The following is a 24,631-nucleotide window of genomic DNA, read 5'->3' on the forward strand; positions in this document are numbered from 1 at the left end:
ACCCAGTTTTATTCCTCCTACACAGCTGTTCTGTTGCAGTTAATGATTGTGTTTCAACCTACATATTGAATCGATGATCATTAGTACCTGTTTGGTATAATTGTTTAATCATACACCTGACTATATGCCTACAAAATCCCTGACTTTGTGCAAGTGTACCTAGAAGAATTGATGCTGTTTTGAAGGCAAAGGGTGGTCACACCAAATATGGATTTGATGTAGATTTTTCTTCTCTTCACTCACTTTGCATTTTGTTAATTGATAAATATAATCTATTAACATGTCTATTTTTGAAAGCATTCACACCTGCCTAAAACTTTTGCACAGTACTGTATATACACAGTATCCACCACTTACACCGTACAGGGTTATTTCGAGCAGCCATTTATATCGGTCAAATAGCGTTTGCTGTTCTATTCTGCCATTCTCATTGGCATTGGCATGATTTCAATAACAAAGGTATCGTTTATACCGTATTAAGCACGTCATATATTTCGGGCAAACTTTTTTTGGATATTGTTATATGCCATTCAAACAGATTTAAATAACAAGTGCACAGCTTAAACTGTAGTAATCGTTCTTACTAATCACCAATCAGCTGTTTTCAGCTTGTTATCTTACTGTGCGCATATATATATATATATATATATATATATATATATATATATATATATATATATATGAATACATGAATACGTATCTCTGTGAAGGTAAAACGTTGAATATTTACTAAATCAAGTAACGAGTACAAGTAAATAAAAAATGTAAACACATAATGGGCCATATTCTCAGAGTTTATTCAGTCTAATTATTTCCAGGTTTTTTTTTTTTTTTTTTTTAAGGAGGTGCACACCTGTTCATTTTTCAAAACTACAATCAAACTATGAAGTTACGGACTTCAAGTCCTCTTAAGAACCGTTTTGTTTTTCATTTTGTAACGTGAACATTAATTTCAAAAAGAGTTAATTAAAGAATGGAGAAAAGACTTTGGAAATAACTGATTGTGATGAAATCCACTGTTTATATATCGACAGAAACACTGAAACAGTGGCCCTTATTTATTCAAGTCAGGGAGCATTTAAAGACTATGCCCAACTAAACTGTCCCCTAGTAGTTTAGTAATAATCACTTTATTTGTCACAAAACATGTCAATAATGAAGATTTGCTTAAATGATTTGTATGTAATCCCAGTTTCATAAGCTCAACAACTAGCTGCAGAATAGGAGAGGAACTCACTGATTTCCCCAAACACAAACTTAATCATGTGCTACCATTCCTGCCCCAAGCTCACTGGAAAAGCTTGCAATTGGCTTCCCTTATATAAGCCAGCCTGCTCTTGGCTATATCTGTCGAGGATTAGTTGCACTCACAAGTAGTTTAAACAAAGAGGATATTAAAACGTACTTAAATATTTAGGTGCGTCTGTTGATATCAAAATGTTTCCTTATTTATTTTCTCATTACAGTAATGTTTTATTTTCTTATTGAAACAGGTTTATTTATTTATTTTTTTTTGCAAATACGATTTTATGAATTGCCAACACGCTAAATGGGCAAATCTGTCACCTACAACTAGAGCTTTTTAAATCCCAGCAATTCAAGGAACCTGGCCTATCTCTATAATTACATTAAATATAATCTGAGTTTACAAATTATAAACCTAATTTATGTAACTATTATGCTTCTTCAGCTGTCTTTGTATTAGTATAAAGCTATACAATAGTGAATGCTACAAACAAAAAAAAACACATGAATAACCACATTATCGATCAACATTTTAATAATTTAGTCAGTGATATCTACAAAGTTACTTTTAATGCATTCTATATTTCTTCTTGGAACTTCTATATAAAATATTGATGGAGAATTTCGCATTTCTGTACATTCTACTATCTGTACATCCAAACAATTTTTGTGTGATTTTTTTTTTTTTATTTTGAATGTTGCCATAACCACAAAGCTGCTTACCTTGACATAGAGTTAGACTTTATGAAACAAATCTGTTCAGCACGATGTGTGTTGCTCGAGGAAAGATGGTGTTTTTTCTCCTGTGGAACAGAAGAGATATGGTTTGAACGATTATGCTGTGCATGAATAAGCGTCCTGCTTAGCACACATGTTGTGGGAAACTATTTACAGAATATCCAGTGCTCTCCAATTGAGCTTACATAATCAGTTTTTAGCCAAAATGTACAAAGAGGCATTTGGGTTACTACAGAACAATTTACTGTATATATTGCATTTTTAAGCAGCCATTGGTTGATTTGCTTACATTTCGTTTATTTTGTAAAAATACAAAAAAAATAAATCGTTTTTTTTTAACATACTTGTCTAGTTCACTGAAGCCATTCCCTACATGCAAGCACATGTAACATCCCAACAAATCGCTGCATGCTAAGAAAACTCCCCATTTGGAGGGGAGAACATACTACACATAAAAAAAATACAAATAAAAACCATAGGGAGAACACCAGATTAAAATACAAATGTTTTGAAATGTTTTAGCCTGATGGAAAAAGAAGCAGGGTGTATGAAAGTGATGCTACTTTTGCATAGTGATGAATTTCCTATGTAAGAAAAAGGTGTTGCACTAATTTGAATAACAATCCATTTGTTAATTCTTCAAAATAATTAAGCAAAAGCATTTATCAGCACTTAACCAGATGAAAAAACAGAACTACAATACTCTGAAATATTACTCACATGAACACTGTGTAGTCTAGTTCAATAGACAGCTACAATTTACACTACAGTAGTGTGGATGTTAAAATTAGTTATTATTCCAAGTTGATACTTCTTAGTCTTCTGATCTGTGTGAAACTTTTTTATGTTTATATATTTTTAATTGCAACACAATAATTCATGAAAGACTCATCATTTAAAATCAAAGTGTTATCATTCACATTTATCTTCATATGTTCAGTTATAGAATTTAAAACAGCATGATCTTTAACTGAAGGCTTTTTTTGTAAAGCATGTTCTGTCCCTCTTGTGAGATCATGTACCATGGAGAGACAGAGGTCAGACAATTTGCAATTCTATCTTTAGAAAGCAATAATACTTTATACAAGGTTATTCCATGCCAAATGTCATACTGTCACGTAATCAGGACTACTCATTGTGTGTATGGGGGACACCTCTATACTCAAAATGTGCCTGTACTGTATGTTGCACAATTAATTGAAGTCAGTGAGTTTGGCAAAGATTTGATGGAAAAGAGGGAAAAATTAACAGTGGACAAAAAGGAGCAGTTAGACACCAAGAAAGCCATGTGAGAGAATTTGTGTGAAGCCGAATTAATCTCATGATGGAGGGCTAGACAACAGCAAGAGACACATTGATAGCGAGAGGAAGGCAGTTAGTGTTAGGCACAGACGGGACGACACAATCTGACAACTATTACATATAAAAGCCACGGCCAGGGGATGAGTTGACAGTGATGGTAGCAAAGATACGGCGCCTTGCTTCAGCCTTCGTCCAGTCAGGCAGGTTATGAGTTGGTTCTACTCACGGTCTGAGGTTTTGATATCACTTAAGAAGGGCTCTTGCTCCATCATGTCCATGGGGATTTTAATGCTGGGAACATTCTCTTTGTACGGATAGTCCGACTGTGGAGGAAATGTTTACAAAGGCTTAGAAGCAGCCACTGAGCTCCAAGTACGGCTGGCACTCGGTCCCTTACTTCGTGGTAGAAGGCACAAAGGAATGAAGGAAAAACCTGAGGTTTTGACAGACGCTTCCGTTATTGCATTTCATTGAAAAGGCACACCAAAAAAAAGGTTAAATTAATGAAAAGTAGTAGAGCAAAATTTTATTTCTAAAGCATTGCATTATGCTACATTAATTAATTGGGCAGTATGTTCTAGTGAACTACATGCTGAAATCTATTAAGCATTCACTTTAGGTGTAGTTAATGACCCTATGGTATATCCTAGCAATGTCACTACAAGACAGTTTCGGGAATGCACGTCAATATGCATTATTTGCTGGGTCTAGTCGTATCCTGTCTCTGAGAAATCAATACTTCCTTAACAATTCATTCTAAGAGGAGGAGTTCTTTGCCTATGAATACATTTAGTGAAGCACACGAGGGATATTGTTCTGAAATGCTTACAGAATTGTAGCCTACTTGGATCAAACCTGCATGTCACTTTGATCTTCTCATCTTAACTGATATACTGCTTTACAATAAATCAAATGGAAAATATATTGGGGGGGCTCAGAAAAGTCGAGGCTCTGGCCTTAACAACCACCTATTGTTAATACTTAAATAACAAAACAAAAAAATGCTAAGATGCTAAAGACATATACGAAAAATAATGAAAGTTGGTTACCAGTTAGTTTGTTTGATACCAGATTTTTTGGTTGGAAATAAGTGCTAAGCTATTATTTATAAAGCAAGAGCAAGTTTATATATATATATATATATATATATATATATATATATATATATATATATATATATATATATATATATGCAACAAGAACAGACAAAAATAGACAAAATACTGTGATAGCTCTCAGACATACACCATTCTATAGATACTGCATGATCTGTATATTAAAACTGGCCACCTCAAAACAGACCCAAGACTGAAGAAACATGGAAGCAGGGTTATTCTTATACTGTAGCCCTGAGCTGCATGAAGGTCCAACACAGACCCGCAGATAAGTACATAAGAAAGTGCATGCACTCACTAGCAGCATTAACACATATTGTACAATAAATAAATCAACTGTTTCCAATAAATGTTTCTTACATCGTCAAGGTCACTGTCTATGCTCCCTTTCTTCTTTTTCTTTTTCTTTTCATCTTCCTTCTTCTTCTTGTCTTTTTCTGGAATGACGTCATCCAGGAAGCTGAGGTCATGCTGAGAGAAAAGGTAGTCCATAGCCTTCCGCACAGCCACTAGGGCCAGGATCTATATCGACCACAACACAGATCTATTACCCCAAACTCAAGGAAGGCTGACTCTAATCCAAATGTGACATTAGCATTTTACCTCAGCTTATATTTCAAAACCAAACATTAAAGGTTGTTTGTTACTTTAGAGACAATCAAACAACTGTATTGTTCTGGAATGGATCAAACATCTACACATATTAGATGAATACTTGTGAAAACCATGTATTCTTCTGGTTTCACAGACTATGGTTAGCACTAACCTTGAAGCAATGTTACCTTAGGTAAGTTAGTCCAAGATTAGTGCTAATCGGGCTCTGTGAAAACAGCTGACTGTCGACTAAATAAAGCATAACCTTACTCTGCACTATTAAAGTATTATCTAGTACTCCTCTTCTTGGTTTTTAAGTTCTTAAAGCAGCTAAATTCCCAGAATCGCTCAACAGTCAAAAAGAACAAGGTTAATGAAATCAAAAAGTTCAGTATACTGTGCTTTCTGCTTAGAACATACTGTAATTAGTTTTAACAGCTCATGGTGACCTTTATTTGGCAATGTGCTAGATGGAAATGAATCCCCTATACAGCACTTACCATGACTGGGAAAATAATGGCAGCCACGGTTGACTTGAGAACCCATAGCAGGGCCAGACAGAGCACCTGAATGAAAGTAAACAAGTGGATTCGACGAAGTGGCACATGCCGCAGGTAGATAAAATCCGGCTGATGTTTGGCTGGCATTAAAAGCAGCTGCAATCGATCCATGAACTAAAAACAAAAATGCTTGTTATTAATGAGAAAATGTGCTTCATCCCTTTCAAAAAAACTCCAAAAAACCCCTAAATGAAGCATTAGCAATAACTTTTTTTTTTCTTTTTTTTTTTTAAAAGATGATTATTTAAACCCCACAAAACAGATACACACAGAGACTATATCTTACACAAGACTGCTAATATCCATGCAAGACTAGCTGTCAGGAAATGTTGATCTTTCACGAGAACTTAAACTCAAAGTTGAGTTCACTTAATTATGTTTTTATAGAATTGTACTTGACCTGCTTAGTAAACACTGGTTACCACAACAGTATGTGAAAAATGATTTAACAATCATTACAAATTGGCAGTAAACAAACTCAGAATGGTACTCTACTGAAAAGATACTTCAGTGACGTGTTCTTAATGTCTTTATTAGTATAAAGTAATTAGATAAGTAAACTGCAGGTAAACATAGAAGTATAGCATACAAGCGTGCATGGGCGTCTCTATTTACAAGTTTATATAAGTTCATAGCTATTAATCAATCGAAGAGTTCTGCAGCTATAATTCAGTACAGGTTTTGTAGATTTTAGTGTTTGAATGAACTGGTTCTGCACAGCAAATACCTTTTGTTCTAGTTCAGAGCCGTTAACACAGCTACTCCATGAATATGTAGTGCACTGAGGGGGCCAAGTCAACTGCATGGGCTGCAAACTGTGTACAATTTCAGTTCATGTAGTGTGCTCGGAATAACAAGCATTAATTGCTTGATTAGTATTATTCTTCTGTGCAGGAGAATAAATGGCCATGTTAGTGTTCTTACTGATTAACTTAATCATGTGGAGAGCTCGCCCCATTCCAACAAACGAGCTGCAGAGTTGGCACTTCATGTACAAAATGCATTTCCATTACCAATAATAATACCAACAATGTACAAAGAACTTTGAACACCACCTGAAGTGTATGACTGTATGATGAATATGTCTGGATCTAAACCCTTACCGTCTGAACTAATATTCAAACTCATTAACGAAATCACCTACATTAACTACCCTGTGATCATTTTTGCATAAAAACAAGGTTTGATCAGCAGCACTGGCTCCCTGGTTAATGATTAATTGCTCCTGAGCGCCCTCTATGCAAGTCACAATGTAGGTTCTGTAAGATAGTCTCTCACCTGCACATTATTTAATGAAGCAACACCCATGTAGAGGAAAACTCCATAAAGAACCGGCATTGGGATGAACTGGAAAAAAACAGGAGAAAATCATAACAGTGACCAAATTAACATTTTAAATACTACTCTACAACATTATTTATAATCCATAACCTGTACAGGTGTGCTTTTCTCCGCTTTGCTAAAGCCCTTGCTAGTACATTAGTTGTGGGTTTGTACTAGGGATGGGTCGGTATACCAGTTTTACAGTTTACCGCGGTTTAGGTCCATTACGGCATTAATAACATTGCTTTTACTCTAAACTGCAATTATTGTAATTCAGTTATACAACGGTTAACGCATTTTTCAACTGCAAATCAAGTGATGTTAGTTGTAGCCTTAGCAAAGTGTCTAAGGAAGATTTTTTTGTGAACTGATACTGTATTTTGATAATGATTTTGAAGGAAACTGTCAACGACATAGAATACACGTTTCAATTGCTGTGTTCTGTTACCCAGAGTTTCTGCGCCGGCTGCTCTTGGCTGCTGTCTTTCTGACGTCACACACAGCTTTTAGAGAAATGCCTTCTCCAAACCTTGCAGGAAAGCACACATTTTAATGTCCTATATTTACATTTGTCTGGATTATCATCAGTCAGTTTAATGTAATAGATTAACATTAACTTTAGCATGGATTTAGTACATCATGTTTGTTAAAATTATTTAGTTATTTAATTAACATAGCGTTGACAAGGCTGTTCACGGCTTCTTTGTATAATGATAAAATGTCATTTGCCTCCGCTAACAAGGCGGCAGCAGTAGTTTTAGTGGTTATTTGCATTATGATTAGCAGGTCACCCGTGATCTCAGCATCGTCCCTTTGGTTCACAGCCGCAGTCAGCCTCCCGCAGTAACATTTCAAAGCTGTGCTGGGCTACGCAGAATCTGCACAGACTTCTGTGGGTGTTGAGTGACGTCTACAGTGCATCTCCGAGATTCTGTGCAGAACTGCGGAAATCTGCGCTATAAGAACACTACCAATATCTCAAATAAAACTAGCACAGACCTGCGACTGCAGCAGGATAGTCTACTTATTATCAACGTAGTTTTGTTTAATGAACTTGTAACGGTATTCCAATTTTCTTAGGTAAGTGATATATATATATATATAATATCTATATATATTATATCGAATAGATATATATAGATATATATATATTTACAAACTCCACATGTGTATTAATCATTGGAAGCTTGTGCAATGTCATAAATGATAATCCAATAACACGTTTTAGTATTAAAATACATTTTTTTTTTTGTTATACATATTTTATTTATCCAGTTGAAAAAATATACCACGCATCTCTGCTCTTAAATAACAACCTGTGGTACATGTTTGTGTTTTAAGCAAAAGACCGATCGTTTCCCAGTTCTATTTTCCATCAGCTAAACATTTATCTATCTATTTAATTTTATAAGTTAAAATATTTTAACAAACTACAGCACAACATCATTTTGAGCAAATAATAGATCTTAATACTGTTGTAGTATAACATTGAGAGAGTACAACTTTATTTTTATTTTTTTAAATTCTGATTGTCTTTATAAAAAAGAAACGTACCAAGTTATCTGGCATATTAAAATACTAAATACCAAATGTTTAAATCATTCCATGAAAGGAAGTGGGATTTGCTGGTTTTATTTTTGTGAATTACAGTAATTTAAGCGATTTACATTAGTCTTTCTTCTTTTGAGCCTTTATTTGATAACTTGCATGATGTACTGTATACCGTGATATTAAGGTTACTACTGTATTTTATTTTTTTAACGGTTATCATGCCGTGCAAATTTTATACCGTCCCATCCCTAGTTTGTACTCCACAACACAAGTAGTCTGGACAAGCTTTTCAATCCCACTTTAAATGCATTGAGTAAACCCATGTAAAAGCTGTACAAATTCACTGACTAAATCTGACCACACGGAGGCAGACAGTACTTGATAATATACATCACACTTACACACTAAGGTGAAAAGCTGAAATCACTGCAGTGACTAAATATATTTATCCCAATAAAATTATGTTCAGTTATATTTTTAAGTAAAACAATTATTTTGAAAAAAAAAAAGTCACTGCATTTGTGTCTTTGATCATACAGTACTTTAAACATAACAAGTGAGAACCAGAGGGATAGATATTGATGTATACAGTTGCCACCTCTTAGGACAGGCGTGTGTTTGTGTTAACGTGAATCACTCACAGTAAGTGACGATGGTATAAACGCCCACACAAAAACCTGACATTCAAAATGTCCTCTAATCACCAGGACAGTAATCAAAACAAACATGCGTGTATGAGGTTAAAAATCTTGGTAACTCTATATTAAATTAATGTTAAATGAATATTTAATAAATATGCGATAGCTGGTTCCTTGCTAAATGTTAACCAAATGTTGACTTGAAAATGCAACTGCATATCATGTTTATTTATATTATGTATTGTTACCCTATTAAATTAAAACCTATGAATATAATAAAAAGTACAGTAATCTGTCGGATATCCAACTGTCATGGGGCCAGAGTAAGGGCGGACATTTAAAAACCTGGATAAATGAATCCTGTTTTGAATACCGTTATACACAGTTGTAAGTACTATATTACTGTTTTGAGTTTCAGCTATTATTAGGATGCTCCCCTAAATCCCTTGTTTAGAAAGATACAGGGTAGGCCTCTGCCGTGTGAGTGCATGCATTCGCTGCTTAGTGACAGGAAGGAGATCGAGGTTGACGCCGATATGCCCCGCAGGTGAATAGGATTTATTTACATATTGTAGCATTGAGCTGCTGGGTTTCCAGGATATAATGAGAGAGACAATAGTTGCGGTTCAAAGCAGTAGGAAACCGCTGTATTTATGTTTTTTTTTAGCTTTTAGTGAACAATGGCTCATTCCTCTCCTCTCACTTACACACTCAACCTCTCTTAACTCTCTCAATTCTCCCACTGCCAGATGCTACTTCTCCCCATCAAACATCATAATTTCCTCACACAAACCCGTCCCTCCCCCTTCCTCACTCATTTGTCAAACAATCCTCTGACTGGTCATGTCAGACCTGCTCCCACCCCCCATCAGTGATGCACATACACAAAGGCACAAGCACCAAAACACACAGAAAACACTAACAGATCTGAAAAAGAATAACACAGTTTACAAACACATTATTTACAGAGTACTCCAACCCCCTTCCCCAGTCCATAATCAGATTCATTCCCACATTGTCTAGCAAAATCAGCGGATAAAGACAGATTACTGCAAGTGCAAAAAAGTAATGCAAGTGCAGAAATGTACAGTACATGCAGCATACATTACTGCAAATTGATTCCCGCGAAGAACTCTGCGATACGCATCTGGATGATCTTTTTTTGAACGTATAGACGGCAAACTTGCCGCGTTTTCTAAAAATTCCCAATTTGGTTCTATATCCACATGCTGCTCCATACCACGCACGCTTACATCTGTCAAGCTTTTAACACAGCAAAGTGCTGCCTTTTTATTGAGATCTATGTGAATGGTAAGATAACAAGGTGAAAACAGCTGATTGGTGATTAGTAAGAGCGATTACTACAGTATAAGCTGTGCGCTTGTTATTTAAATCTATTTGAATGGCATAAAACAATATCCAGAAAGCTGAGTTTGCCCAAAATATATGACGTGCTTAACACGGTATAAACAATACCTTTGTTATTGAAATCACGCCAATGCCAATGATAATGGCAGAACAGAACAGAACAGCAAACGCTATTTGACCGATATAAATGGCTGCTCGAAATAACCCTGTACGGTGTAAGTGGTGGATACTGTGTGTACATTATATATATATATATATATATATATATATATATATATATATATATATATATATACACACACACACACACACACACACACACACAGACACACACACACACACACACACACACACACACAGCGGTATCGGCGCTATGCTTTAGTGCGAGAGGTCAGCTTTGAATTGTATTTCACCAGTCAATAAATATGTTACCTGCACTTCTTGATTCTTTAGCGTGGCTCTGTGCTGTGCTCTAACTTTGAATTTTAAGCATGCCTGATTGTAAACAAAATCTATCCACCTAATGTTAATACTGCCTGTAATTTCACCCATGTTCACCCATTGTTAACAATTGGGTTTAATCTACAGTACAATGTGTCAGGTGATGTTCAATAGATGTGTTTGTTGCTTGTTCAAAGCCCGACTTTATTTTAAAAGGCCTACCTGGCATGTATCTGATATTTAAGAAATCAAGCAGACAAAATACTAAAAAAAACTTAATATCTAGTTCTCCACTTCTCGCTTTACCCTCAAACATGAAAATGTCTCATTTTGTCTTGCAAGCACATTTTAGTTAGGCTTTCCTGTTGGACCTTTCAAGTATTCCCACCTCTGCAATGTTAATGTAGCTTTTACCTATGAAATAATGTAGAAGTATACCTTCAGGATTGGAGCCATGAAGACAGACACACCAGTCAGAAGAAAGACAATGGTCCCAGTCACTCTTTGTTCCCTATAAATACACAAAGTTTTGTTCATCATGATACAATAGGGTTGTTTTCCTCTTGAAAAAGAAGGCTGGTTTAGCAAAATTACTTTTACTTATATAACCAGGACCACACATTAAGAGTATTCTAATAGCTAAGCGTCTTTCTCTGTATGGAAGTAGGATATGCTATGGTAATAAGCAGCTATTGTAACACTTCTGAGAGATTTTGTAGTTCCAAAATAAAGCATGGTTATTTTTCCTATTTAAAACAATATCAGCTCTCCTATCATATTGATTTTCCCATGCTATATCCACACAGTATAGGATCCCATGTTATTTGGTTTTGCTGAAAGCTGTGGTATTAGAGCACCTTAGATAACTGAAATAAAGCTGGAGGCTCGCTTCAGAGTGCATCGTTATTTAGTGCTTGTTAAATTACTCTGGTAGAAGCAGAAAAAATGAGAGGCTGCTCCTGCAAACACTTCGAGGCATTTTGCCTAGCCACTTGTGATATTAACGGTTTGCATTCTATAGGCTTTTGGGCTCAAAGACTTGACAGAGAATATTTGTCATAATTAGTGCTTTAGTGTGTTCACATGTACATTATGAGGCAGGTAAAAATCACTAAGGGAGCCATCAGAAGTACTCAAATTAAAATAGCTTCAAATGTCATTTTATTTTATTTGCTTTTATTTGTTTGTTCACCTATTTCATGTTATTATTTTTACATTATTCAGACTGGTTCCGAGCTCTGTCGCTCCAACATTGAATACCAGGTCTGACACAGAGAAAAGTTATAAAAATGAAATACAGAGAATTCCAAAGCCAGAAATACTTCTGTACATGTACATTAATCTGCATACAAACAATGCTTCTCTTACCTAACTCCCAAAAACTTTGGTTGCTCTCCAGGCGCTGAGGTTTCTGTCTCCATTTTCAAGCTGTCAATGTGGGCAATTGAGATGACAGTAGCAGCAACGTACCAGGGCAGTGCCATAAATGAACACACTATTATCAGAATGGCTACCCAGAAGAGATCCAGGTGGTAGCCAGCACCTTTCTGTGAAAATAAAAACCCAGGATTATCTACAACAGTTTATAGTTCAGTTAGACACATGCCATGAACTATTTTGACAGTTTAACTTAAAAACACAGAGCTTACTTGAAGCAGTTCAAAAACAGCATTCCAAAGAACATTCAGTCAGTGATACCATATAAGATTATAGGAATTATTTTTAAAAAAAGGTTTATGAAAATACAGTATCTTAGCGTATTCACAAAAATGAAAGATCCATATGCACTTTCGGCTTGTCAACCTTGCTGCATGCTGGTAATTTGTGTTTAACTTATGCTGTTTTGCACCGTATATTATTAAATTAGGCCAACATTAATGAACTCCTATTAAACTATGCATGACCTTTTTTTAAACTATAAAACATCAAGTTTGAGGGACATCATGCATGACATGTTGTCAGGTTTGACACTGCATGAAAGTTGTTATTGCGAATCACTTTACAAATGAATAATTTTAGTATGCCCCCTTTGCTGCATATTACATTTCCTCAATTATTATGTTTTTATAACATCTCACTCGCTACAGTGCCTCGGCAGTCAGAGCTTTTCATTAAAAAACACAGATTCGGTATATATGCAGCGCTAATCTGCACTGTGTTCATCCATCACAATCCTAACATTGTGCTATTCTACCACATCATCCACGATATTGAGTGACACAGCAGAGATTTGGATGTGTTGCAGTCACAGGAAAAGCCAGAGGTCTGCCAAAACCAGCTTTAAAATGAGAAAATGCACCCCCTTACGAGCCACGTCACTCCAAAAGAATTACTGTGCATTGCCTCCTACTAATTGTACATTATGGAAACATGAAACTTACTTAAAATATGCAGATTAGAAAACAGCAGACATACAATCCCATCAAAGAGAAAGAGCAATTAGACAAGGCTGAGAGAACAACAACCCCGCTAAATAAGCCTTGAACAGATTTAACTGTGTGGAGCTATTGTACATAGGACAATCTGCAACGTAAAGATTCTATTTTACCTTTCCTAAGTGGAGTAAAGCTGGTTAGGCACTAGGTAATCAGATAGATTTTTATATCTTGAGTAGTAATGTTAAAATACGCAATGCAATGTTAAACACATCTACTGTTAATCTGTTACTACAGTATATGAACCATTTCTGAGGACAACTGCCTACACACATACAGTTTCAACTCCTTGCAAGCACTAATATAACCAAGTACGGGCTTCATTTACTATTTTAATTCCTTGCTTCTTATTGGAAATTACACTAAATGCTTCATGTCTTTCCTGAGTAGAGAGAGTACAGGATACTTGCAATTAAGCAAGCAACACCAACTTGTGCTAGCTGTATTGCTCCCTCTTGTCCGGATTACCCACCTTGAGCTTGTGTTCTTTCCTGTTGACAATGACAGCTGTGATCTGTTGGTCCATGAAGATGAGGATGGTGACTAGCAGTGCAGGGAGGGCCGCTGCCAGGTAAACCCACCAGGGATTGCCTCCGAATGGAGGGATAAACCAGCCTCTATTTGGGCTTGTTGGCTAAAATGAAAAAAAAAAGAAAAGGATCCTAAAACAAAAACAGCGTACTGCAAAAGATCAGGTGCAATAACTCCACAATGGCCATTAGCAGCAGTGTTTGGTGATCACTTCTAATATGCTTTTGAACTACATCAGAGCACCCAGCCTGGGTGAACATCTGAGCTCAGAGTCAACACAGGCCAGAGAACAGTCCTGAACCTAAATGAATAAGGGAGAGGAACACGATCAGAACCATTAGTACACAACAGGAGTTTCAATCATAGATAACAACTGACAAGCATAGTAATATTGTTTAAAATTGGTAATCCATATATGCAGCACAAATAAAAACACTAAAGATCCCAATTTCTGGCTGAAGTATCTATAGTGAGATGGGCAAAGTTACTGAACTACCAATAATATTTCCAAAGATGAAATTTTGTCGATTAACAATTCTCACAAGGTATCACATATACAGATGCCATGCAAAAAAAGCTGCTTATCTTACCTTGAATTCGCTTGGCACAATAAGCTTCGGTGTGTCCACCCCAACCAATGCATCAACTCCACAGAAAATCAGAATGGACAAGACAATGGCAAAGTCACTGATAAGCTTCCTAACCTGAAATTACAATGAATACTATTATTATGTTTCAACGTTGTGCTGTTCACTACTTCTCTGGTCTGAAGAGATTTGTTAAAATTTCACCGAGTGGCAATACAATTCCAGAAGTTTCAAGGTCTGCATTTTAAGAGAAAGAAATACATTTTTATTTACAATAAATATTTTTCAGATCATTTTTTCATGGGAAGGCCTTTGGGGTAAACTTATTTTGGTTATTCATTACTGTATTAATACAAGAGTTAGCCATTACTTACAGTACACATGATGTCACTTTACCTAGGTTGCATATAACTGCAGCACAACACTGTCACCAGTTTAAAGCAAGGCAATCTGCCCAATAATGCTCTTATCATACTGAAAAATCGGTCCTTTTGGTGTATGATTGTACTTAATAAATAAACTGTGCTTGTTTTTACAACTTGACCTTGTCTCTGTTACTGTTTGTTTTCACCCACATAACTTTGGGTTACATGTCATTAAATAATTGTGTAATTATTTAAACCTTTTGTATATATCCAACAAAAAGCCTAACCCTATACATATGTGTGTGTGTGTGTGTGTGTGTGTGTGTGTGTGTGTGTGTGTGTGTGTGTGTGTGTGTGTGTTTGTGTCTGGAGGTTATAAGATAAAGAGACAAGTTTATATTGTCATCAGAATGTTTTACCTGATAAATTTGTTTAATAAAGTGTACAAGCTAGTAGTATGAGTGCCATGGTATGTCATAAAACAGGATCTGCGATGAAAAATGAAACTTGTTGCTGCTCTCTGGCAGTCGCAGGTTTCTGGTGAAAACTGGCGATGTTGCAGCTCTGCAGAGGTTTTATGAAGCCCCCCTTTTTTTTTTTTTTTTTTTTTTTGCGAGGTGCTTGCTATTGCGAATCATCGCAAATCACCTTTATGAAATAGGCCCCTGGTATGTTATTTAAACAGAACCCCGCTACTTACTGTTTAGTATCATATTCTCACTGTTTCAAAGTAATATGCTGATATCAACCTAAAAGTAATTTAATATAATATGAGTGTGTTACAAGTCACTGTACCGTATACGTGATAAAATGATTTTTTTTTTTTTTTAGAAGGGTACATGTATTAAATAATCCAAAATAAAAGTTTTTCACATAACACACACACACAAATCCTAACCAGCTCTGCGTTCTACAAATACTTGTTTACAGGTTCTAACACATGTGCTTTGTGTCTATGTCAGTGCAGACCGCAGGGTCATCAAAGACATTTATATGCCACTAACTGCATGAAATATGAGCAACTTACTGACTGATCTACTGGCAAAAAAACCTGTAATCAGCTAATAGCAATGAAACAGAGCCCTGCTGTTGAAATTTCATTTCGTGTACTGCTTGTTGTTGGAGATACCTTACATAGGATGTATTTTGGACTGTGGAATCTAATCCCAAATTATGAATGCCCAACTAAGAAGACTATGTTTTAATCTGCAAGACTCTTATGAATAAACTATGTATTAATCTAAAAGAACAGATCTCTTAGCTTTTGTAGTTACGGTGTAGGTATATTGTAATGTTTTTTTTGTATTATTATTACTTAGGTTTTATTGCACTTATGAAATGATGTGGGATGTTCCTTAATTCTATGGTGCAGCAGTGCATGGTGTGGCATGGACTCTATGGCCACTGTAACTCATCTCACATTGTACCTCTTGCCAGGTCTTTTAGTAAATTATACTTTCATTGTTCTTACAGCAGGTTTAGTTTCACTGGGCATTTAACAACCTCTTTAGGTTTCCACGTCCTAAAGTTTCCTGCATTGCACAGCTGTCCTCCAAAACGGTCAGAGTTGACCTGTCAAACTTAGATGTCCCCACAAATAAGCAAGTCATTGCAATGTGTTCTCTTCATTTATTACATGATACCTAAGAGTATCAGTGGGGTTTCTTTTAAAACAGCTCAGTATGTTAAGTGTTGAAACAGGTGAAAAGGTTTTTCTTGATTGTGAAGATTTCTAAAATACTGCAGTAAATTCAAGCAAAATGCCTTCTGAAAACATTCAGAATAATTAGGTTTGTCAAATAAGCAACCACATTGCAAATCTCATGGATTTCATGGGCATGCACCAGCTCAGTAGAATGAGCAATTCAATAGTACATAAATGTTTCCTGTATCCTGTGTTTAAGGAAATGTCTTCTATTGCTCACTTAAGACGCAATGTATTCTAAATGAATATGTCCTGGTTGTTAGTTCATCTATAAGCATTTACTGTCCAACAGTTATGACCACTGAACATTTCATTGCGTTCCTCTGTTTTTACATGCAACTATGCCATGATATTACAGTCGATGGCACAGAAAGACCAGATATACAGAAATATGGAAATAAGAAGCCCATGACAACTGTTCTATAAATGTGTTACAAATATGATCGAACACACACTATAATGATAGTGAGACTGAAAAGTGTTAATCAATCATTAATGGATGGTTTGGTACATGTGATAAAATACTTTACTTCTAGACTACATTTAGATTACACTACTGTATTCCACATGATCCCACATGATTACCCAGCAGCCAACAGCACATGTTGTATTGCTGTGTCATTCCGGTACTGAGATTTCTCGAAATTGCTTTAAATACAAAAATAGATTTCTCAAAGGATAACTGTTGCCAAATGTTATTTTATCCAACACTATCATAAACTATTTCTGCAGAACAGATAACTGTCCCAGAAAACATTGAGGTATATGGAACCTGGATCAATGCATAAAAGCAGCAAGGTCAAAGGTGGGAGCAATTCAGTTTCACAAAGATATGCAGCTGAAATTCAACACTGCAATGACTTACAGTGGTGGGGAAAAATTGGCTGGTTTTGAACTTCTTCAGACCCATGGAAACAGTGTAGGTGCCAAAGAAGAGGATAAAGGACATCAGGGCGATGTCTGGAACATACTTGCAGCTCTTTCCAATTAGCTCCCCACCATACTTAATACACTCCTTCTTTGACAGGGAAGACCAGGTTGCATTTAAAAGCTATAGAACAAAAACACACATAAAACAATAAAATATAAGAAAAGAGCACAAAACCGAAGAGCAGAGCATTTTGAAAATTGTAGGAATCTATAGTATTTGCATTTTTGGATATTTGCTGAATAAGCATTTGATATTGCTAATGGCTACAAAACCAATTCTGAATATGGTATCAACTCACTGTCACCTATTTTTAAAAAGGAAAAAAAAAAAAAAACAGGCTCACAAAATATGTAAGACATGAAACCACCTCAGGGCTGAAATGTGCCCCAACATTAACTGTCCATTACTGTCTCCTGACACAGTCAACACCTTCTGTGTAATACTGCAAGAATATATTATGCTGAGTATGAGCAAAATAGAACCAACCAAGTTAAATTAGCAGGTTGCATTTTTTAACACCGAGAAAAGTTGACAACTTGTCAAGTTTTTATTCAGGTTTTATCTGACGATCAACAGGGTATGCATCAACTCATTGTACATGTAACTGTGTTGACCCTGCCTCTAAACAGCAATGGCATGGAACCTTTCAGAGCCCCATTACGGCAACTCAGTGCAAGCTTGGTCTTTGTTCTATCTAATGAAGTTTTAAACACTATTTTTTTGAAGACTGTAAGAAACCAGCACCGATTGGCAGCAGGAGTATTTAAAAGCATACCCTACACACTCACCTCAATATATCCTCTTTATTATAGAATCATCATGACTTTTAGAAGAAACTTACCAAACCAGAGTTGTTGAAAAGCAAAGTAGAAGACGCATCTGATGTCTCAGTTAACAGTACCGAGCTATTGTCTGGAAGAAAGAAATATACTGTAACTACAGTGTTAGATAATAACATGATATCAATAAAATAAGGCTAGAGGAGAATTGATATATGAAACTGATAATAAAATACATTCGGTAGTTTGAAATATCTGCAGCAGTCAGACAAAAATAACTTTCAAAAACATTCAGTAGAGATAAAAAGATGCTATTGGCTGAAAGGTCACATGACAGTGTGTATTACGTATATTGCATACAGTGCTTATACAATTTAATAGTTCATTTAGTTTGGTTAATTCATGATTAGGCCTAGCTGACAAAGAATTATCCTTGCATAGTAAAATACATGACATTTTATAAATTAAGTGCCCTTGACATTTTAATGTTTTATTTATTTATGTATTTATTTATTTGTATTCACAAATCAAACAGCAATATAATAAGGGAGCAGTGCGTTTGATTCCCGACATCATACTGGTACTCATGTTGGGATTTTAAATCAGGGCTTCTATTCACTATATCCCCAGTCTACACATTCAATAACAGTTGATAAAACAAGAACTATGTGAATACAATTATTCAAGATGCTAGTTGAGTATTTTTTTTAAATCAGGTTACACTAACGTATCTGTTGTCCTAATGGTTTGAAGAGCTACTGTGAGCTATTTATACACCTACACATATTGAAAGTTAAATATATTTTTTTACTGGGAATATTTTCTAATCTCCAACATCTGTTGTTTCCCCTAATGCAGGCTATCGCATTAAATTGGAATCAAGTCTGCTCATGCAGAGAACAGACCAGTGCACTGATGCAACCAGAAGGGAGAGCAGTCTTAGCGGAAGGCTGCTTGTGGTGCTCACAGACTCTACTGCAGACCTCTTCCCAGCAGTATATCAGGTCTAGTTCATAGTATTTAATCATTTTTGCTGTGTGTATTTGCAGACTCATAGCATATCTGTCCAGGTGTATATGAATGAGTTATGCCAAATCATTCTAAAGCATATCGGGAAAGCAAACGATGATATCAGACAACATATAACAGAATCCGAGATTTACACCACAACAGAATTTAGTGAACTCAAGGGGCCCAATTTGCTTTTGTGGAAGAACAATATTTGCACTGCTTTTTTCTCAAGTGAAAACAGCCTTTTGCCAAACAATATTCGGTGAAGCCAACAATCAGTAGCTTTATGTCTAATCTCAAAAAGGTTGACATCACAAAGATGCTGCAAAATCATCTGTTGATCTGGGGCAGGTGTTATGACTCTTGGTCTCCCAGTTCGTGGCCTGTCATTGACAGCGTGTCTGGCTATACCGTCTCGACAGGTTTGAAATTGCTGGCTGTAAGCACCCAAGGCGGCAAGCCATAGTACGCTGCCCTAGTCCAGCATCCAACATGCCGATTGCACAAAGGCGCTGCTCTCTTGACAGACGTGGCATATTGGTGTTTTTCTGTGATTCTTTATTGCTTTTATTCAAGCCTGCAATTCAACAGCTGAAATCACTCCATATCCAGTGTCCAATCAACTGTCTCATTAATTAGGTGATTAAGTGCATATGCTTCAGTAATAGTCACTCAAGCGTGTCATGGTCAAGGATGAAGCAGGGTTTTGCAGATTGAAGCAGGGTTTCCTCAAGGATTTGCCTGTATTTAGCCCCATATCATTTTGCCCTCTACTGACAAGCTTCCCAGTTCCTGCCGATGAAAAGCATCCCCATAGCACAATGCTGCCCTCCCCATTCTTCACAGTAGGGATGGTGTTACCTGGGTGATGTGCTGTGTTGGGTTTGCGTCAGGCATAACGCTTTGCATTTAGGCAAAATAGTTCCATTTTTATTTCATTGGACCACAGAATCATTTGCCACATCTTTTCAAAAAGGGAAAACAAAAGGGATATCCATTTGAAATCTTTTGATACCCCTCCCCTGGTCTGTGCCTTTCCACAACTTTATCCCAGAGTTCTGAAAGCTCCTTGGCCTTCATGGTAGTATCCTTGCTTTGAATGAACTACCCAACTGTGGGAGCTTACAGAGACAGGTACAGTATATTTAATCAGAAATCATGTGAACCACTTTTATTGCACAAATATGGACTCCATTTAACTTATTGTGTGAATTCTGAAGGCAACTGGTTGCATCTGAGCTTATTTAGGAATGTCAAAGCAAAGGGGATGAATACTTACTATAGGCACTGTATATACTCTGTGTGTGTGTGTGTGTGTGTGTGTGTGTGTGTGTGTGTGTGTATATATATATATATATATTTATATAGACACACACACACACACACGCACAGTACACCCTTGCTATAACAAACCTGGGGTCCAAGACTTTTGTTTGTTATATCGAGTGGTTCGTTATAGCGAAAGGACAATCAAAAAGGAGTATGTTAATGAGATGTTATTGTGAATAAAACTGGAATTACATGTATCTGTTTGTCTCATGTATGCAGTATTCTGCCTTTGCTTTATCAAATTCGTTAAAGAATTAAAACGCAGTACAATAAACAAAAATCCCAAATTGAAGCTAAACCTTTATTCAAAATCAATCTGACATGAATCATTTCAAAGTGCACCAAATCTTAATCCAACATGCAAGGATGCAAACTGATCTTTTATTCCAAATCAACCCCACATGAAAAGTTTGAAATGAAAAGTTCATCAGATCCTCAAGTTTTTTTTTCTTTAATCAGTTTTGCTTTGCCTCATGTTTGCTGAACAAGCCAAAAACCAGAGTACTTTTTGGCAACCTATATTCATGACAGAGATTGCCTGTGTTACACCATTTTTCATAAAGATTTTTGTTACGGAGCAGGGTTGCCTTATTTAAATCAAGTCGATTTAAATCATGATTTAAATCACTTGATTTTTTTTTTAAATCATTGATTTAAATAATTTTTTCATGTACTACCTATTTTATATAGTTTCTCAAGGAAAAGCCACGAAAATGATGTTTTAAAAACCTTTTATTAACACAAATATCTTAAACTCTTACTATCTATAAACTAAAACTCTTTAATCTGAAACACAAATACGAATGGCGCTTGCCTCCGATTCTGTGGCGCATAAATGGAGTGAAGACGTAAAAAAAATAGTGCAGTGAAATGGTATTCTGAAGACATGACTATTACACAGCGCCTGCCCCCAACATTAACATAGTTGCCGAAGCCCCAAATTGACAATTGAGCACTGTGTTAAGACCCGCTGAAACCAAGTTTATTTAGTGGTTCAATTGGGAACTTTAACAATTGAGCACACGATAAAAAGCAAAGTAGTCCTAAGTAACGACTGTGCGTGTGTTCGGACTGACTGAGAAAGAGGAAATCAAAGAAAGAAAAGTAAAAGAAAAGAATGGCTGGGATGAGTGAGGGGGATTTTTCTCTGGTGTACTCCATCGCTAAATTCTTGTAGTTCACATTTTGAGGCGGCCACAATTATAAATAATTTGCTTTATTTATGTATTTAAGATTGAGTAATTTAGTTTGTTATGTAACTATTCACAAACCACCCTTAAATTTACAGTTTAAAGATTCAACTACGGTACTACAAATCAATATGATTCTGAAAATATCACTTTCCGGAAGAGATGACTGTGGACACACTTAAATCCGGTACGTATTGTAGCAGTATGTAAAATTTTCCATTAACGACCCAACAGCAAAATTAAATCAAAATCTTACCTATGCACAGAACTGTGTAAAACTTGAAAGGCAATGCAATCTAGCAAAAAATTAAAAAACAACACCACCACCAGTTTCCAAAATTAAAACAGTATCGAAAGTCAGTATTCAAAATGTCAGGATTTAGTGCTTGATAAGGTAATAATGTCACAGTTCACTTGCACATGAAAATGCAAAAAAATCACCACAGTATCTAAAACTGTTTAGTCTCATTCGCTTTGTTTCTGCTGCGTTTTCATCATGTGAAATTAGAGGAAGCACTGTGTAACTGCACAATAAAGACAGACTGATTTGCCTTACAAAAAAAATAAATAAAACGCAGGCTATGGCGATGGTTCAGTACGATGGGACAATGGAAGCACAGTGGCATCTTTTGTGAGTCAGTAGTAGTCTAGTATTTCCATATTTGTTATCAATAGTATCACAATGGTATGAACAAATATACACAGGTACACTATTGCAATAATATAGAACCTGTGAGTTCCAGTGAGCTACAGTAAGTCACCAGGACTACAGTACAATCTGTTGTGTTACCACTGCTGATAATACAGTGGCCTGTACTACTTTATCGAGGCAAACAGAGGCAGAACAATTACTAGGCCCAACACTGTTTAAGTGTTTTTGTTTAGTTTTTTTTTAGTTCTGTGTGCACATAGTTAGGACAACTGGCAGTGTGTGTGATTTATACAGAGCTTTCATAAATGTATCAATTATCACTATTCAATAAAAACACAAAAAAGATAGCTCAACACTTTCCTTAACAATTTAGGCACCCAAACCCCTCCAGTCTCACTATTAAATACACAGCCCTGTTCTACTAGTCATCGAGTAAAAGGGAAAGAATAAAGAATGTCCACAAACCAACACCTCAATCACTTCTGGATGGCAGTGGTGTTGATTTTGCAGTGATAAGTACTGTGTAAAGTGGCTGCTATCAAAAACAAATTTTACAAAGCATTCCTTCCTACTGAACACTTCCTGCTGCTGTGTTTGTCTACAGTTGGCCATTAACAATACAACACATAGAGCTTTGATGGTTCAACATGTATTGGAAACATAACTCTTTTTTGGATAGTTCAAGGTCTATTATTGAGTATTATTATGAGCTCAGGACTACATGACTAGACATTGTGAGTATTTTAGTTTTACAATACAGTGTCCACGTTTCGTGAGCGAGTGGATGGGGGTGTTAGAGGGATTTACAGAATCCATGCTGACACCAAGGGACACTAAAGTATGGTACATAAAATTTAAAAAAGGCATGCAAAATGGTATGCACAAAGCCAGGTGTGTGCTTTGTGCAGAGGCCTTCCCTGAATCTGTAGAAGAATACCACTGGCAAAACATTTACATCTTTTAGTTGTTTTCACTTGTTCTTTAACACTACATGCAACCGTAGTCTATACAATCTACAGCAACTATTCAATACTGTATTTGATAAACATTTAGATCTTAAAATGTTCTACTTTTCAAATGTCCACTGAAGAAACAGCATAGTTAAACTAAAACAGACGGCAAAGTTATTTTTGCAATCTAACTGTAATTGTTTTGCTTCATTTCACACTTGACCTTCCAAAGTCAAGGACTCGCAGATTATTTATTTATTTATTTAAAATCTCAGCTGGATTCATATTTAAAAAAGTCTCTACTTCCTTTCAACCTCTTCACAGTAGTGGATTCATGGAAGATTTAACAAATTAAAAAAAAAAAAAAAAAAAAATCAATTCTTACCTAGTGTAGACGGCATACACGTACAGCCATAAAGGGTTACATAATCAAGCTTATAGTCCGAGTTGATTGGGTAGTAGTCTGCCATCTTGAGCATCTTTTTAAAGGCATCATAGATAAAAATGAAGCTTATAAGCGAGGAAAAGCCTTCTTCTGTGAACCGGGTGAAATACTGGACCAGGAAGCTGGCATCAGTTGCAACCAGGAGGAGGGAGAAGAACGCTGACCACAGGCCTATCCATAGTCGGAACTCTAGGTAGTCAAAGTCATTATCCCTGGAAAAACAATACACAGCAACAGATTTCAGTCCCTATTAATGTGCTAATAAGCTGATTACATGCCCATACCAAACTGAAAGGAAAATCTGAAATGTGGTACACCACTTTGAATTACTGAAGAGTATCATAGTCACAACTTGTACTAGTATTTGTCGGTTTAAAAGAAAAACAATGAGAACATGTTCAACGCAAAATAAAACAATCATTTTATAGAACCCTGTTTTTCATTCTCTCAAGAAATTGGATAGTTTTACATAAACACAAAAGTAATTTTCTGTCAGCGCTTCCTCTAACCTAGTTTAAGCAAAATAAAAAACGCAATGGACATTTTTGCTATTGCACACTATATTATAGTCTTATTACAGAGGACACCAATGATGTCTTTTTAGCATCTTGCTATGCTAGACATGAAACACACTGCTGCCAACCCCAGCATTTTAAAAGGACCTCTAATTGTGCTCTAAAGTACTGATAACACACAACTGTGAAGGAAGTGAATGGTATTTGCATAGTTTCAATGTGCGTTGATCGCACATTATTTAAATAATGTGGATAGGGTACAGTATATCTGACAAGGCATATGTTCTGCACAGCAGATGTCAGTGTTTCTGTCTTCAAGATGCTAGTGTTG

The 24,631-nt window shown here is 36.1% G+C and overlaps 1 protein-coding gene across 7 annotated transcripts in view; it reads right to left on the minus strand.

The window, feature by feature from the left end:
• Positions 1-24,631, minus strand: part of LOC121317282 (electrogenic sodium bicarbonate cotransporter 1-like) — a 94,661-nt gene that overhangs the window by 2,389 nt on the left and 67,641 nt on the right. For all 7 annotated transcript variants that reach the window (XM_041253086.1, XM_041253066.1, XM_041253076.1 and 4 more), the window contains 12 exons: positions 23,726-23,997; positions 18,271-18,341; positions 17,364-17,549; positions 14,432-14,545; positions 13,783-13,944; positions 12,244-12,422; positions 11,314-11,386; positions 6,833-6,901; positions 5,495-5,668; positions 4,761-4,922; positions 3,512-3,608; positions 1,969-2,048 (listed from right to left, as the gene is read on the minus strand). In XM_041253086.1, the coding sequence (XP_041109020.1) occupies positions 2,005-2,048; positions 3,512-3,608; positions 4,761-4,922; positions 5,495-5,668; positions 6,833-6,901; positions 11,314-11,386; positions 12,244-12,422; positions 13,783-13,944; positions 14,432-14,545; positions 17,364-17,549; positions 18,271-18,341; positions 23,726-23,997 (1,603 nt within the window). In that variant the 3' untranslated portion in view covers positions 1,969-2,004. The remainder of the gene's footprint in view (positions 1-1,968; positions 2,049-3,511; positions 3,609-4,760; positions 4,923-5,494; positions 5,669-6,832; positions 6,902-11,313; positions 11,387-12,243; positions 12,423-13,782; positions 13,945-14,431; positions 14,546-17,363; positions 17,550-18,270; positions 18,342-23,725; positions 23,998-24,631) is intronic.

Source organism: Polyodon spathula, chromosome 1, assembly GCF_017654505.1.
Source record: "Polyodon spathula isolate WHYD16114869_AA chromosome 1, ASM1765450v1, whole genome shotgun sequence".
NCBI classification, from domain to species: domain Eukaryota; kingdom Metazoa; phylum Chordata; class Actinopteri; order Acipenseriformes; family Polyodontidae; genus Polyodon; species Polyodon spathula.